A 17,026-nucleotide genomic window follows, 5' to 3' on the forward strand; every position below is an offset into this window, starting at 1 on the left:
CCCCACTATTGCTGGAAATTCCTAGCAAGATATCCTTTAGCCGTCCTGACTTGTCATACTCCCACACAGTGAAGCAGCACACGGGGGTAATGCACTCCCCTCGCCGCCATCTTCCCGTCCTATTCTCCCATATGAATTTTAGATTGATTTTTTTCTAGTTCTGTGAAGACCACTATGTATATATTGGAGATGGACACAATTCCTTTATTTTGTTTGTTTCTATTTTTAGGTGGTGTTGGGGATCAAACCCAGTGCCTCATGCATGCTAGGCAAGTGCTCTAGGCAAGCCCTCTACCACTATGCTACAAACCTGGCCCCTATCATAGATGTTTTGATGGGGATCACATTGAATCTGTGTGTTGCTTTGGGGAGGGTGGCATTTTAACAATAGTCTGCTTATCCATGTTCCATTCATCTGTTTATCCATGAACATGGGAAGTTTTTCTATATCTGATGTCTTATTTGACTTTTTTAAGTGTTCTATAATTTTTCTTGTAGAGATCTTTCACCTCTTTGGATAGATTGATTCCTAAGTTATATTTTTAAAGCTGTTGTTCATGAAATTGTCTTCCTGATTTCTTTCTTAGTGGTTAATTATTGCTGTATAGAAAAGCTAGTGTATGTTTTTATACATTGATTTTTGTATCCTGCTACTTTGCTGAGTTTACCAGCTCTTGAAATTCTGTGGTAGAACTTTTAGGATCTTTCAAGTATAGGATCACACCATCTATAAATAGGGATAGTTTGGTCTTAGCAGATGTAATTAAGTGAAGAATCTTGATATAGAATCATTCTAGATTAATTAGATGAACCCTAAGTTCAATAAATGCCCACATAAAAAGTGGAGAAACACAGGAAAGAAAAAAAGAGGCCTTATGAAGGAGGAGGCAGATATTCCAGTTATGCTGCTATAAACCAAGAAGAGTTAGCACCACAAGGAGCTGAGAGGGAGGAAATAATATTCCCCTGGAGGCCTCAGAAAGTGTGGAAATTGTCAATACTTTGACTTGTGGCCTCCAAATATGTAAGAAAATAAATTTCTCTTGTTTCAAATCACCAAGTTTTTGGTAATTTGTTATAGTTGCTCTTGGAAACTAAAACAGGTGGTATTCCTGAAAAAAAATGCATAACCTGAATCATATGTGGAAATTATCAGATGAATCCAAATTGTCTTAAAAATAACAACAGTTCTGTACTCTCTAAAAATATCCATATCATGAGAAAAAAATAGAAATACTAAGGAAATCTTTGAGATTAAAAAAACTAAAGCCACATGGCAACTAAATGATACTGGGTTCAGAAAAGCATGTTACTATAAAAAACCGTATAATGAAACTTTGAATATGGACTATATTTTAGATGTTAATATTATATAAGTGTTGAATTTCCTAAATTTGATCATTGTAACAAAGTTATGTTCGAGAATATCTTTGACCATTGAAAATATACCCTAAAGTATTTAGGGGTGGTTTATGAACATTACGATTTACTTTTCTGTTTGATTATTTGTTTTGCAACTTACTTAAAAAAAAAAAAACAGAATAAAGCATATATTGTATATATGTGTCCATGTCTGGAAAGAAAGGTTTTAGAATATAAAATACACTTTGTATATCAAATGTCTACCTATTTTTTTCATAGTATGAGAACCATTTAGTTGGTGATAGATAGTACATGGTTATTTTATAATATATTTATTATTTATAATTCAAAATTTTTATAATTTAAACTATACTATATTAGTACATACAAATAAGATCTTTATAAATACAAAGAAACTCTGATTACATATTTTTGTTTTAACTGACAAAATTAATGCATCAAAAATTCATACTTTGAAAGTGTATAATTCAGTGTTTTTAATATATTCATAAGCTCAAGTGGTTTTCATCACTAATTCAAGAACATTGTCCTCTCCCCAAATTCAATACCCAAATACACTGTTCATTCCCACCACCTTTCGGTCCCTGGAAACAGAAGATGTATTTTCTATCTTCATGGATTTGCCTATTATGGATATTTTAAATATATAAAATCATACAGTATATGTTCTCTTGTAACTTCATTCTTCCTATCGGTATAGTATTATCAGGTTCATCTATGGTGTTAATAGTACCCCATTCTTTTTAAAGGCTACATAATATTCTATTGTATGGATGTGTCACATTTGATTAATCCATTCAACCACTGATAAATATTTCATTATTTACATTTTTTGGTGTTACAAATATTTGGTATATACCAATGAATTGAATTGCTGAAACATAAACTTTTTGAGGAATTGGCAGATTATTTTTTCCAAGTGGCTAAACCATTTCTAGGTACATTTCTTCTATCATATCTCTGTATGACTTCCCTTCTTACCCTATTTTTTATCTTTCCCTCTCTAGTCTAACCATACTTTTAAAAATATTTAGAAGCTTAAGTATTCATAAATGTGACATTGGCTTAATATATGATAATAATAGCATAAAATAGAAATTAATCGCCAGGGCCAGTGATCAGTTTTTAGTAGGTACTCTAAGGCTACTCAGGAGAAGAAACATATAAAAACCTTAGGAAAGAGTACTTTGGTTGCCTTCTTCAATTTAACATAAACCATAAAGCTATTCTTCTACTTTAGCATACACCCCAGACATTAGTCCAAATAGCAGTCATGATACAATACACAAGACTGCAATAATCAAAACCTAGTGAGCACCCACTCCAAAAGTGTTTCTACAGGCCTCTCTCATAAAACTTGATTAATTAGTATGTGATCAAATCATATTTTACATCTACATTTTAGTGAAGATGGAATAGAATCACGGTTGTGATAATGGGCTTTATAGAGATGGTTCTGGGATAGAATTCTAATCTCACCACTTACTGGTACAGTGACACAAATTCTGAGCAAAAAGGACCTCTTTTGTAAAGCAACTTCTTTCATTCTGTTTGTTATAAGGACTTAATGAAGCAGTGTTTTCTTTTGCTAACCACGCTTAATGAAGCAATGTGATTAAATCATATAGTACAGTACAGGTACAAGGAAAAAAAATAACTAACTATAATAGAAACAGTTCATTTCTGCTTTATTCTGCTTGGGTGAAAATGAAACATCTTAAAAAGGAGTGGGCTTAGTGTATAGCTTAACAGCTGAGCACTGGCTTAGCATGTGCAAGGTAAGGCCCTGGGTTTGTTCTCCAGCATAGCAAACAAACAAACAAACAAACAAAAAACAAAAGAAAGAAAGAAAGAAAAACAAGATCTTGTAAGAAAGCAAAATAATTTCTATTCCATCAGATAGGAGACTAGGAGACTAATGGTTTATATCACGTAGTAAAATTTTACTATACTCAATAGGATTAATAATAAATACCTAGCTATGTAGATTTTAAAGACTATGTTTTGTTAAATACTCAAGAGAGTACATCAAGTTTACTAGAAGCATTCCTTTTAGTAACTGCAGCAACATTTATTTCACTGGAGCACTTTATGAGGCCTCAAAGGTATCAAAATGCACTAGGTTGCCAAGTGCTTTCTTTGTAATAGGAATTTGGAGGAGCAAGTCATTGTGACTTCTTTAAAGGACCAATTTAATATTACTTATGATTTCTTTAGGCCTTTTGAAATTAGTTTTCTTTGATGAACAGTAATGGAAATTTTTCTCATGAGGTCTCTTAACTTCAAGACAAAGCAGAATGATTTAATTATTTTTTGTAATGCTTAAATTCTTATTGAGTTTTCAAAAGTCTAAGAATAATGTCTTAATTACCTACTCCCGAAATTAAAAAATGAAAAAGCAAACAAAAAAGAAAACACAATTTTCAGCTACTGTTTTTTATTGATCAGGATGTTATTTCAATAAAATGCCAAATCATAAACATTTTATGATGCTAAAAAAAGAACTACAAGTGTGCCCACATGATTGCTATTTGACCCATTAAATAAAATGATATGAATATGAAAATTGCTAATTTTGAAAATTGATATGAATGCAGATGTTGATGATACTATAAAATTATACTTAAGGACTTACCATATACTACTTTATTAGATTTTCATTTTTCTCTAAATCATTGTTTTACAACAATGTAAAATGGTAAAAACAATACATTCTACATATATTTAGTGAGGTACAGAGCAACTAAGAACCTTTTGACTCTAATAATATAATGATTTTTAAATTTTATTATAAAGTTACAGCCACAACTGAATTATCTAGAATGTTGTCAAGAAGTTTTAGGATGATATTGAATCAACTGAAAGCACAAGGAAATGGAAGACCCTATTTCAATAGTTATATGATTAGCATGCATTTGATTCTCTTTCAAGTTCAAAGACATAGAAATTAACATTTTGAGCAAGCTCAAGTTTCTCTTGTTCTACCAAAGTTATACATAATAGATAAGGACCTAAATAGCTTTTACTAAACTTTCCTTTCTAGATACATAGACCTATTCAGATTATCTTCTAAAGATTTCAGGTAGATCAATTACCATGTCAGAATGTTACTAGCTGTTTTTTTTTTCTGCCCATCAGAAAGGGGATCATGTAGCATACCTAGTCAAGCAACAAAAGAAATAATCATAACATATTGCTCATAACTAGTAGCATTCATGAAAGAAACATAAATTAGTTTTAATTTAAGTAAATCTCATAATCACCTCTATACATGTAGGAAGATATTGGAATAAGTCTACCAGTATCACAATATAATTTAAATAATGGTTGTTATTTAAAAATTGAAAATAATTGTTTATCTTTGGAGTCTATAATTCTTTTATATACACTTATATTCAAAATGATTAACTATAATAGTAAAACCATTTGAGATAAAATCAATTACCCATGATCATAGCTTTTTATATATTACAAATGTCTCAGGGCATTTTTATTTATAATTTGCATTACATTCTCACTTTTTTGTGTTCACATTTAAATATCTAATATTTTATGGGTTTTTTGTAAATATATTAACATTTATTAGCATTTATACTTTTCTTTACTCAAGACAAAGGTAGAAACAAGGGAGGGCATTAAGATGTATTAGAGCTATTTGCTTGGATTGATGATCTAAAAATACTAAATACTTCCAAGTTGAGAACAATTAAAACCCTAAGAGAAAAAATGTAACATGAAAGATCTATATGACAGAGAAAAAAATTTATAATATTGTAAAATTTAGTTTGGAACAATATTGATAAAAATTTCACAAGAATTCTAACTTTACTTAAGGCATACGATGTGTTAAATTTTAAAAAATAATTTACCACTAAGTGCTGCTGTGTTGCTATAGCAATAAGAAGTTAGCAATCTAAAATTCATTAAACCTAGCTATTAATAATTCATATAATGTACATGTTGGGACCAATAATGTCCTCAGATTTTTTCATGCATGGCAAGAACAAGATTTTAGTACTGAATACTGAAGTCCAACTATTCTTAAATATTTAGCAAAAGTAAGAAATATTTGCTATTGATAATAATAAATATTTGCTATTGAAAAGAGATATTTGCTATTACTGAAATTATATGTTTAGGGTAAGGAATTGCATAGCTTCTTAAGAGAGCATTTTTTAGATAATAAAAATATATTCATAAAGGTATCAAGGTATAGCCAAATTTTTAAGAATGCACACTTCTTTAAGGTTAGCTCTGTATTTATTATTATACTAGTTTACCATGTAAAATCCCTCATATATTACCTACAAGAATTGCAACTCTATATGGTTTAACCTAATAACTGACTTGCAAAACAAGAAAGCTTTTACATAAAAAGGATTTTTTCCATCATAATTTTTTATAAATTATCTCAGAGAAGAGTTAAATATGAAAAAGTATCCTTAAGATTTTTTCCAAGGAATAGAAAACTATAGAAAATCATGTTTACATTTATAGATGACTTTATGCTAAAAGAGACATAAAAACTGAACAGGACTAATTACTACATAGGTGGTACCAAAGTATACAATTACAATTCTGTCAGACAATTGTCCAACTATATTTATACAAAATTTACTTGCTTTTAGTCTAATTTATAGAAAGCAAGAAATAGAAGTCAATTACCTACAGCAGTGCTGCTGAGCCTTCTTCATGGCTTAAATCATTTTCTTATAAAAGGACATTTTAAGTGATAGCCACACCCATCATAAAGAGCATTATGCATCCTATCTTGTGCAAACAACAAAATAATCACAGTGTTTATAATTAGTCTAAGATGCCAGACTCATTGGAAAGTAGAAAACAAATCTGGGAGATGATCATTCATTCATCAGAAATTTGCCACACAGTTATAGTACATTTACACTCAAGCTATACAGTGTACAATATCCTTTCAGTCCTTCCATCAATAAAGGAAGCAAGTTAGGTCCTTTAACTTCCTTCATGATTCCATGTGCTACCAGTATTTTAATACTTATCACTTTATTTTATTTTATTTTATTTTTAAATATATTTTAGTTGTACACAGATGCAGTGTCTTTATTTGTCTGTTACTTTTATGTGGTGCTGAGGATTGAACCCAGTGCCTCACAGGTGGTAAGCAAGTGCTTTACCACTGAGCCACATTCTGTTCTTTTATCCTGTCCTCATAGCTGCACACTCCTTGTTCTTAAGAGTTGCTCCCTATCTGGGTTTTGGCATCTAGGGATTCATTAAGAATCAAAAGTTTCAAAAGCTTAAGACCCAGAGGAATACCCTGATCAAGATATTCAAACTAGCCTTCCTCCATATTCTTTCTTAAGTCCCTTTCCTTAGTATATCCTAATTTTTAATATAAAGCAAAAAGAAGAGAATCAAGGATTTCATTGACTATACTTTAACAATATCCTTTCTGTCCTTCCATTGAGAAAGGAGGCAAGTTAGGTCATTTTTAACTCCTTCCTGATTTTATGTGCTATTGGTCCTTTAATAATCATCACCTGGTTTTATAAGTGTGAATTAAACATTGTTTTTAAAGAACATAAACTTCCAGAGAAATCCTGGATTTAGAAGGCTATTATTCACACAGAAACAATCCAAAAGAATTTTGAATTCTTAAATAAAACTCATTTGGTGCAAGCTGATTAGCATGTGGTGCAGGTATGCCAATGTTGGTGTTTCTGGCATTCAGTTAAATGTTCTGCCCATTCTACAGCACTTCCTGAAAGAAAATTTGGTCTTTACTCCCTGGCATGAAATATTCTTGTTTTTGTTGCTCTAAAGGGTAAATAATGATTATGTCATACATAATGTACTGTGAAACTAAGACATGCTTGTTTCATATCTCTCTAAGAATTTTGATTTAAACTTAAGGGAACATTTATTATTAAAATGTTATAAAGAAATGAGTTTTAGAAGATTAAGACAGAGTAGAAAACGCAAACTAATTTGAAAGTGAATTGAACATTCATTTTTTAATTTAAAGGAGTTTCACTTTATATAAGAATACATAGGTTCCTTCACATTAACATACATGAACAATAGCCTGGTATCTATGCTAAGCTTTATGTTAAAATTGGTTTGTATTGTCTCTATCCCCAGAACTGTAAGAACCTCTGCCTCCAAACAATAGCTTAATTTTATATTAAACACACCAAGCAAATAGCCTTAGCGGGTGATATTTGCAAGGTCAGTTACAGGAGCAACACTTTTCAGAGACTGCTATTGTTAGAAGTAACCAAGACAAAGTGATTTGAAAGTTAAACACATCTGAATTCAAATGCTAGCTCCAACATGTATCTGTTGGATAACTTCAACCTAAGTTTTCTCCTCTATTAAATAGAGATATTAAATAGAGATACGACACCTGACTTATAGTTTGCCATACAGAAAACGAGAGACTTATGAAATATGTGTACGATAGTGACTAACACACGGAAATTGTTTAATTCATTATAAGTTAAAAACAAAAATAAACTGGAGATGCTCAGTCGTTGTTCAAGATGCCCTTGGGGGGCTGGGGCTGTAGCTCAGTGGCAGTGCACTTGCCTAGCATGTGTGGGGCACTGAGTTTTACCCTTAGCACCACATAAAATCAAATAAATAAAAATAAAAGTATTGTGTCCATCTACAACTAAATAAATAAAAGAATATTTTGCCCTTCCACAGAAAGTTAGAACAGTGCTAGAAGCTTTAAGTATTATGATTATCTGAAAACATATTTAAGGTTAAACACAGTGGGAGGATTTTTATATCATGGGAAGATTTTTTTTTTTTTAATGTTTATTTATTTATTTTTTAGTTTTTAGTTTTCGGCGGACACAACATCTTTGTTTGTATGTGGTGCTGAGGATCGAACCCCGGGCCGCACGCATGCCAGGCAAGCACGCTACCGCTTGAGCCACATCCCCAGCCCCAAGGGGAAGATGTTTTATTATGATAACTTTATTAACCTGAAAATAAGAGGCAGTGACACATAGTAACAAAGCAGTTCAGGGATAGGGTTCGAATTCCAAGTCTTTAGATATGTAACTGTAAGTCTCTGAACTTCAATTTAAATATTTACAACACTTTCTTTAGCAGGACTTGTGCAGAATACAATAAATATTATCATTTATGCATAAGGAGTCAGAAACAAAGTTATCTATATTTAATTTGCTATACAATTCAATTAATAATGTTATAATCCCTTCTATAATAAAATATAATATTTTATTTTGTATTTAATTTTAAAGTGTGATTCATAACTACTTTACTTTTAAAACAGTATTTATATTTAATTTAGAAGATTAAGCAACAAGGTATTTGACCCTGTGAATGAAGTAGTAGGCAAACACTGAGCAGGTAAATAAAATGTTATTTATAATTTTAGTATATCTCCTGACAAAAAAGAAAAAAATAATATTGTAGAAAAAAGCCACTGTCATGTTTCATTATGCTTTTCAAGAAGCATTAACAGTCTATAAAATTTAGCATGTACGACTGTGTGGTTTACTTATAAAGGTGCTTTTTAGATGGAGACTAGGGAAAAGGTAAACGCTAAAAAGCACTAGGGCACCTTAAAATGTAAATCAAAGAGCCTTAGCTAGTAGGAGCATTTTAGCAACACTTAAGGACCTCAAGGACAGACATTATTTTATTGTTATTTCCAATAAATACTGATGACATATCATTTGTGAAGATGAGTCTGACAAATATTTTCTTTCCTCTGCTCGATGTGTCAAGGGGAGGGTTGGATACAATAGTTTTGCTTGAAAGTATCCAAATAACAGAAACCAAACTCTCATGCTTCCTTGACTCTGTGGCATTCTTGACCTACTCAGACACATTGGACAAACTGAAGCTACTCATAACTACCTTTAGAATCCTAACTAACTTTTGAAACCTAGGTCAATGACACACGTCTGTTTTGCTCTTCCTTGTTTCCAATATCCATTGCATTCCTTGCCTTTCTTGAGCTACAGCCCTTGCATGTTTTTGTTTGTAGCCTCTTGAGTTGTGAGCACCACAGCAAAAGAAACTCTCAAATCATCATCTGTCTTCCATGTTATCTTACAGCGGGCTGTAGTAAAACTAGTTCTGGGGTGTGTGATTACAATTTATAATAATTTCCCTGTGATATGAAACACAAAATCCCAGACATCACCACTCCACCTTCTTTTCCCATTTAAAAAAAAAATGTTTGATCACTGCTGTGGATGTAGCTTTAGTGCTAGAGCATGTGCTCAGCATGCATAAGGCCCTAGATTCAATGCCCAGAACACTCCCCCCACCCCCCAAAAATGTTTGGTCAATTTAATCCAATATTTATAATACAATTATTCTTTATCTTTCCTAACATTTTACTTCTCAGGCTGCAAAGTCATGGATGGAGATAAATTTGTAACAGTTACCCTTTCATACAGGTTGTGGAAAGACTCAATGTATTTCAGATCTTGTTGTACTTTGTATTTGGACATGTCGTTTTGAGTAGTAATAAAATCATGTTTAAAATTTCTGTCTCAAGATATTTCTACCAAGGAAGTGTAGTGAGAGGAGGAGCATTGGGAATAGAATTCCATGGTGGGTGGGTGCCCAACTGGAGACTGTTGCCGAGGAGAGAGACAGTGGATGTGTATACATAGTCCTCTAGAGGATTTAATAAAAAAAAAAGTAGTAAAAAGGAAGGCAAGATTTTGCCACATTTGGTCAATAAACACCAATTATCTTGTGATTTTCCTCCTTCCCTCCTTCTTTTCCTTTCTCTTTCTCACTCTATCGAGTCCCCTACTAAGTCCCATAAAACATTTCATTTTCTCACTTTGGTTACCATTACCATATTATAATATTTTGTTATCAGGTGAACTAAATAAAACACAAACGGCTGACTTTGGGGGATTTAGTAGCTATAGACAGAAGACACCAGAGATGAGCTTCTAATGAACCATTAGTGAAAGCAAGGGTAGAGGAGCACAATCTATCCTTAGGGACTTGAGAAGACAGAGAAAGTGAACCAAGAATTGAGAGAAGAATTCAGAATCTGTATCCAAGTGAAAGACATTTCCTCTTGGTCAGGATAGCTAAGACAATAGAAAGCAATAAGTTTCAGTCATCAGGTTAAGCAGTATAGACGCATTACTCAGAAAATTCCATCTCTAGCCAAAATGTTGTTTAAAAGGTATCATCTGAACAAAGCCATTTTACCACACATCATTCCATAGAGTTAGAGTGGCTAATCTAAATTTAAATGAAATATTTCTAAAACATCAAATGCTTCAGTAGTTATAGCTCATCAATAATGCAGATGGGATGAAGGGAAACTATTTTGAAACAAGTTTACATAGCAGGACACTTTATTCATGTACTTGAACTAACGGCCAAATTTTCAGTTATATGCTTATCATTATTAGCCCTGCCAAATATTAAAAGACATTAGCGGGGAAAATATTGAGGTGATTTCATAACTGCCTAGGAATTCAAATTTTCCAGCTTATAAACTGAGTCATAGTAGCATTCTTTGTGAACATTTGGTTACAAAATAAGTAGCCTAATATGTAATTAGAAGTATTTTTTCTTAGTAGTTCATTTTTTCTTTAGTATATTACACATTATTAGAAATCTACTTTCATGAACTTATCCGATTCTCCCCAATGAAAGTAATATAGTTTTATATTTAATCAATGCATAGATCTATCAGTTATGAAAAAGTGTTTCTATTACAAAAAGTGAATACAGGGTAATTACTGTAAAGGTCTGTTTTATCATTTGTGAAGTTCATATTCAAGTCATTTCTACATTGACTTTTCATTTTTTTTCTGCCAAACTTTAGTTGTTAACATATATTCCTTTGCTATAGATTGATGCAAAAAATTTTAGACTATAAAATTCATTAATAAAAATAGCTGAAGAAGTTAAAAGTTATTTAATGACAAATATTTTAAAATAGGTTGATAGCAACTTTCTTTTAAATACTGAAATCATACACAATTTTCAAATTTACTTGAAAAAATCAGTAGCTTTTGGAATATGAAATGAATACTACATTTAGAGTCTTAGTTTAAATACACATTTAAATAAAGTTTGTGTTTTTTGCATGGAAAATGGTCCTATAAAATTTGAAACACTACATTTTCATACTTTTAGGAGGTATATAATGAAGATTAAATGACTTTAATAATTTAAAAACATTTTAGCATTAAAAAATAGACTTTTTGTTTTTCATCTTGTTTTTTTCCTTAACTAGGTTGTTGTTGACCTTTTTGCTTAGCCAATGATAAATTTCACAACTAAGAAAAAGTTTCCTAGTGATTTATGTTTGTTGCAAAATAACATAGTTGGTTCGCTCTGCAGTCAAAGATGAAATTTATTCACTGCTTGGAAATACTTTATTCAGGTCAAAGTTATGTCAAAGAACTGTAATTTTCATATTATATGTGAAATCTACAATTTGTAAATATAATTCATGTATGTACTTGCATTTACATTAAGAGAATAGAGTTATATAATATAACAGTATGTTTTCCTGTCTTATACCCTAAATTTAAAAAATAAGTCTACTTAACACATTAATGTATGAAACTCAGACTTTCAGCAGTAAAATTTAACTTCCAGAATCAAAAGTCTTCCCAAAGGACTTTAAAGCATGGAAAGAAAGAATGATTTTTGTTTCACAAGATGTTATTTATTTTTAGTTGAAATACAAGTATACACTGCTCACTTTCAACATTATTTCTTTATCTTCCTACTCTAAATGTCTTCCTGTTATTACCTACTACCACCAGAGGTCTTACTTTAAAGAAAAAATAAATCTGCAAAACCTCATCTGTCAAACTGCTTTATGTGGTCCAAAAATTAGACAGGTGGGCAGATTAGTAGCTATGCTTTCCACAAAGAAGATGGGGCAAAAGAGACACACAATAGAGCTTTACTCAATGCTCTAGTACTATCTTTCCAGCCTGTGTGTTCTATTAGGTTCCACAGACTCAACATGGGATGTCTACTTAACCCACAGTGATATCACAGGGGGAAATTACTGGATTAGATGAGCATGAGGAGTTAGTTTATTTTTTTCAAACCTCATTTTCTCTTATAAACAATAAATATTCCAAATTCTCAAGTGTGTAGCTTTGTGTTTGGAGACTTCTAAATTGTTAGAGGTAAAATGGATAAATACTTTAGAATAAACAGTTCTTTTTGTATGCTTGTATTTTACTCATTCTGAAAATAATTAAGGCAGTTAAAATAATTAATTAATAACCTATCATAATACAGACTATTTTTCAGAGGTTCCGAAACATAAACAAATAATTTTAGAATATATGAGTATATCCAGCTTGATGGAGAGTAGTATATATTATATATATGTAGTATATAATATAGTATTCAAGTAGTATATTTTCTGTGAGAAGAGATAATCTCACGTCTAAAGCAATCTAATTATTCTTTGGAATAGTTTGCTATTCTTTGAGATTAACAACTGCAGTTTTTGAGTATTTATTACATCCAGTCTTATGTGAAGATAAAAAGAAGTAGTATTATTCTAGAGACTATGATAATTAAGGAAGTAACAAAACTTTGTAATTGCTGAATTCTGTTTCCTTAATATCTTCTTTCAATGAAAATGTCCTTAAAGATATGTAAACTAAAGAGCCCGAAGAACCAATACAATTCAAGAACAAAAGGAAATTGTTTCTTGTGATATGAAAAAATTACTCACCTTTGTGGAATATAGAACATATGTTGAGGAGGTGGTTTATAAAGGACTCCTTCATACACAGGCCAGAGCCCACTTAAAATTCTGAAGAGAGAACTTTTCCCACAACCGTTGGGACCAGTTATCAAAAGATGCATTCCTTCTTGTACCTAAAGTCAGAGATAAAATTACAAACTGCAGTATTTAAAAATGATTTCATTTAGCAGCATTTAAAAATGATTTATTTTTAAAAAATATTGAATTATACAATTACCTTGTATGGGAAAGAAATTGAAGAAAAAATATGAGGATGAGAACAGCAAGTTTGGGGTTGACTAAAGCTGTTCTCTAAAGCTAAAAGCATCATAAAATAATAATTTAATTACAAAGAAAATGGATCTTCTTGGAAGGACTACTGGCTTTCCAACATTTTAATTGAGGTCTTGTAATCACATACGTGCATGATTTACCTTATTTCTAAGTTTCATCTTATTTATATTAATATTTGATAAAAATTAAGCAAAATTTAAGTACAGCTGAACATCCGTATGCTATAAAGTAGTTATCTGAAGAGTCAGCTGCATTGCTTAATTTTGTACTTCGGAAGTCTGAAATGTTACAGAAATCACAAAAGCCCATAATCAGAGTAAGAAGATGACTCTAATTCTGCTTTATTCACAGATGTAGAAAATATGTTTGCCAAACAAAAACAGAGGAAGCAAGAGAATTGTAATTTAGTCTTATGTCTATGATGAATTAGAGCATATGTACTTGGCCCTCCATATTCACAGTTCCATTTCCAAGGATTGAACTAACTGTGGACTAAAAATATTTAAGGGAAAGAAATTGCATCTGTATTGAACATGTGCGTAATTTTTTCTGTACACCATTTTGTATAAAGAACTTGAGCATCAGCACATTTCGGTATCCACAAGGGGTCCTAGAAACCAATCCCTTAGGGATACTGAAGGACAACTGCATATATACATATATTTTTTTTCATCCTCTTTACATATATGAATATTCCATACAGTGTATTAATAAAACAAAAGTTATTTATCTATTATTTCTTAGATGCTTTCCTTCACTTCTTATGTTACTTATGATTCAAATTTATACAGTTACATTTCATTAGTTCCCATTTCATTCAACAGGATGGAGGTGTTGTTTTACCATAGTATTTAAAAGATATTGTAAAGAACAAGGAATAGGAGGAATACCACTTAAAATCTGATTTAATTTTCCTAAGAACAAATGATGTTTTATAATCAGCAATAAAAAAAGAATACAATATGAATGTATGAGAAGCAGAAATCTATAGCCTGTCTATATATGTAGCTTTGTATTCAATTAATACAAATATTCAACTATCAATAATATAGAACACATGACACTGAAAATTCAAAAATGAAAGAGCCTTATATTGCTAGCATCCCAAGAAAATCCTGGGAACAACCTGGAAAAAATAATTTTATAATTTTTTTGCATTCTTTTTCTAGAGAGATTAAGGAAGTTTAATTTTGTGGAAGCATACATAATTTCCGAATAATTTTTTAAAGGCACATCTGATATAAGTGAGAAGCGTAATTCACAAAATATTTAATAAGGCCTTTTGCTATTTTCTATTAGGTATTCTCAGAAAATTAATGCTTTTCATTTGAGAAGTAACTGAAGACTTTGTACTTTAAGATTAATATTTTCTAATGCAAATTCTCTGATGCTTAGTTAACAACGAATGTGAGGCAAAAAGTTTCACACTTACTGAATTTTCTTCTGCAAATGATATTTTAAATTTAAAAGTCAATAAAAGGATGAAAATTGTTTCCTTTAGAAACCTATTTACTTTTTAATCCATATAAAAGAAATAGAAATTTCTATCATAATTTTAGGGACTTAAGAATTCAAATATAACTCTACAACTCATAAATAATTACCCAAAATACATACTACAATAATTCAATTTTTTGTAGGAATGCAAAATTTATAAGATTCTCCCTCTAGGTGAAGTAATTTTAGTTCATTTTATATAAAAGAAACTAAGCTCTGACTGGGTGCAGTGGGGCAAATGCCTGTAATCCCAGCAACTTGGGAGGCTGAGGCAGGAGGATCGTAGTTTTTCAAGACCAGTCTCAGCAATTTAGGGAAGCCCTCAGCAGCTTAGCAACACTCTGTCTCAAAACAAAAAATAAAAGTCTTAGGATGTAGTTTAATACAAAACAACAACAACAACAACTGAGCTCTGAATTTTTCCACAGTGTGTGATGGTTCCATAATAATGTAGTTAATAAGTGAAAGAATTCAAGGCTTGAACTCTATTTATTTGATAAATAGAGCAACAAAAAGTGATATTAGAATACCCAACTAAAGGGAAAAAAACTATACAAAAGCCATAAATTATAAATTGCCAAACTATTAATAGATCATCAATCATTCTGTATATAACATGAATAATAGATACAATATAAGAAACTGTTAATAAAATCACTCCACAGGTATACAAGTGGAAAATAAAGACTGACCAAATTATAGTTAAAAATATAATTTCTTTTATATTATTAACTTATGATTTTTCCCTGTTCAGTACATCTCATTTCTTTTCAACTCTAGTAACCTCATTTGCGATTATATCTTTGATAAATAAACCTGAAGTCCATTCTAAAATCATTAGCCCATGTATTGTGATGTTTCTAATTTGATTATCAAGTCCAATCATATCTTTGAAATAAACTCAACAGGTTGCATTACAGTCACTGAATTCCAAAATGTATGTTTGAATTTTACGATGCTTTAAATGAGGATCTCAGATATTTTGCATACTTTCATATCTCAGTTTTGGTAATTAAGACATAGGATATTACATAATTATTGTCAATAGAATTAAAAATTAAATTTGAAGCTGTGACTCTTCTGCATATTTTTTTGTTAATAGTAAATGTGATTTTTTTAAAGTAGAATGTAAAGTTACAGAATGTGTATTAGAATTAAACTTGCTAATGACATCTATCCCCAATTATTAGGAAATATGCTACAGTATAGTCTTGTATGTTTAAGTAATTTCTGTAAAGAATAAATTAAAATTTATTTTAATCCCAGATACTATTTCTGGGGAAGTTTCCTATTGTTTCCTAAAGTTATCTTGTATAGGCTTTCAGTGCACTGTAATTTTGATTTTAAACCTGATAATAAAGCAGTAGAAGTCATATCTCTTTTCTCCCTGCTTTCTGAGGAAGTAACTGCTTCTGTAACTGAGCCACTGTGCATACCTTTCTTGATTTCCCCTCTTTTCCATATGCTCCTCCAAGTATTTAACATAAGGTACATGAATTCTGAGTTGTTTTGTATTAGTGTGATGGCAACAATCAGAAGATTCTTGAATATCATCTTACTTTGAAGTTTAGCCTGGAAGCCACCACTTCTCCAGCCGGAGTAATTATGGGAACATTTTCACAAATAATTCCATGATCCACATCAATAACTTTTCCTATAATTAAAGAATAGTTTTAATTATAAAAGCTATCACATGTTACTGCTTATTAAATAAGTTAAAGTACAATGCAGATAAACTGGTAAAATCATAAAGATAGTTCACAGTAATAAATTATAGAAAAAAATACAAAAAAATCTCTATATGTGAAGCAAAATTTAATTTAAATTTATATATTTTACATGTCTTTTAGAAAATCATTCTGAGAAACTATTTTATAATAATCTAATATTGATATCATCATGAAAGCATAGCCAAACTTAATCTGATATAACCTACCCATAGATTTCATGCCTACTTTGTTTCCCTAAATTAACCTTTTCTACAGAAAAAAATACATAATGGAAAAAAGAAAAAAAGGAATTGAAATAATATATTTTAATACATGACAATCAAGTTTAAAAACATGGGACAATGAAAAATTATATGACATTATTTCTAATTCTATTTGTTAAATTTTTAAAGTAAAC

The 17,026-nt window shown here is 30.8% G+C and overlaps 1 protein-coding gene across 1 annotated transcript in view; it reads right to left on the reverse strand.

Annotated features, from left to right (window-relative positions):
• Abcd2 (ATP binding cassette subfamily D member 2) overlaps nucleotides 1-17,026 on the reverse strand; it is a 57,038-nt gene that overhangs the window by 27,109 nt on the left and 12,903 nt on the right. Inside the window, exons 5-6 of the mRNA XM_015493431.2 lie at nucleotides 16,459-16,553; nucleotides 13,097-13,242 (exon numbers count right to left, since the gene is read on the reverse strand). Coding sequence (XP_015348917.1) covers nucleotides 13,097-13,242; nucleotides 16,459-16,553 — 241 coding nt within the window. The remainder of the gene's footprint in view (nucleotides 1-13,096; nucleotides 13,243-16,458; nucleotides 16,554-17,026) is intronic.

The sequence above is a fragment of the Marmota marmota genome, unplaced genomic scaffold, assembly GCF_001458135.2.
Source record: "Marmota marmota marmota unplaced genomic scaffold, marMar, whole genome shotgun sequence".
NCBI classification, from domain to species: domain Eukaryota; kingdom Metazoa; phylum Chordata; class Mammalia; order Rodentia; family Sciuridae; genus Marmota; species Marmota marmota.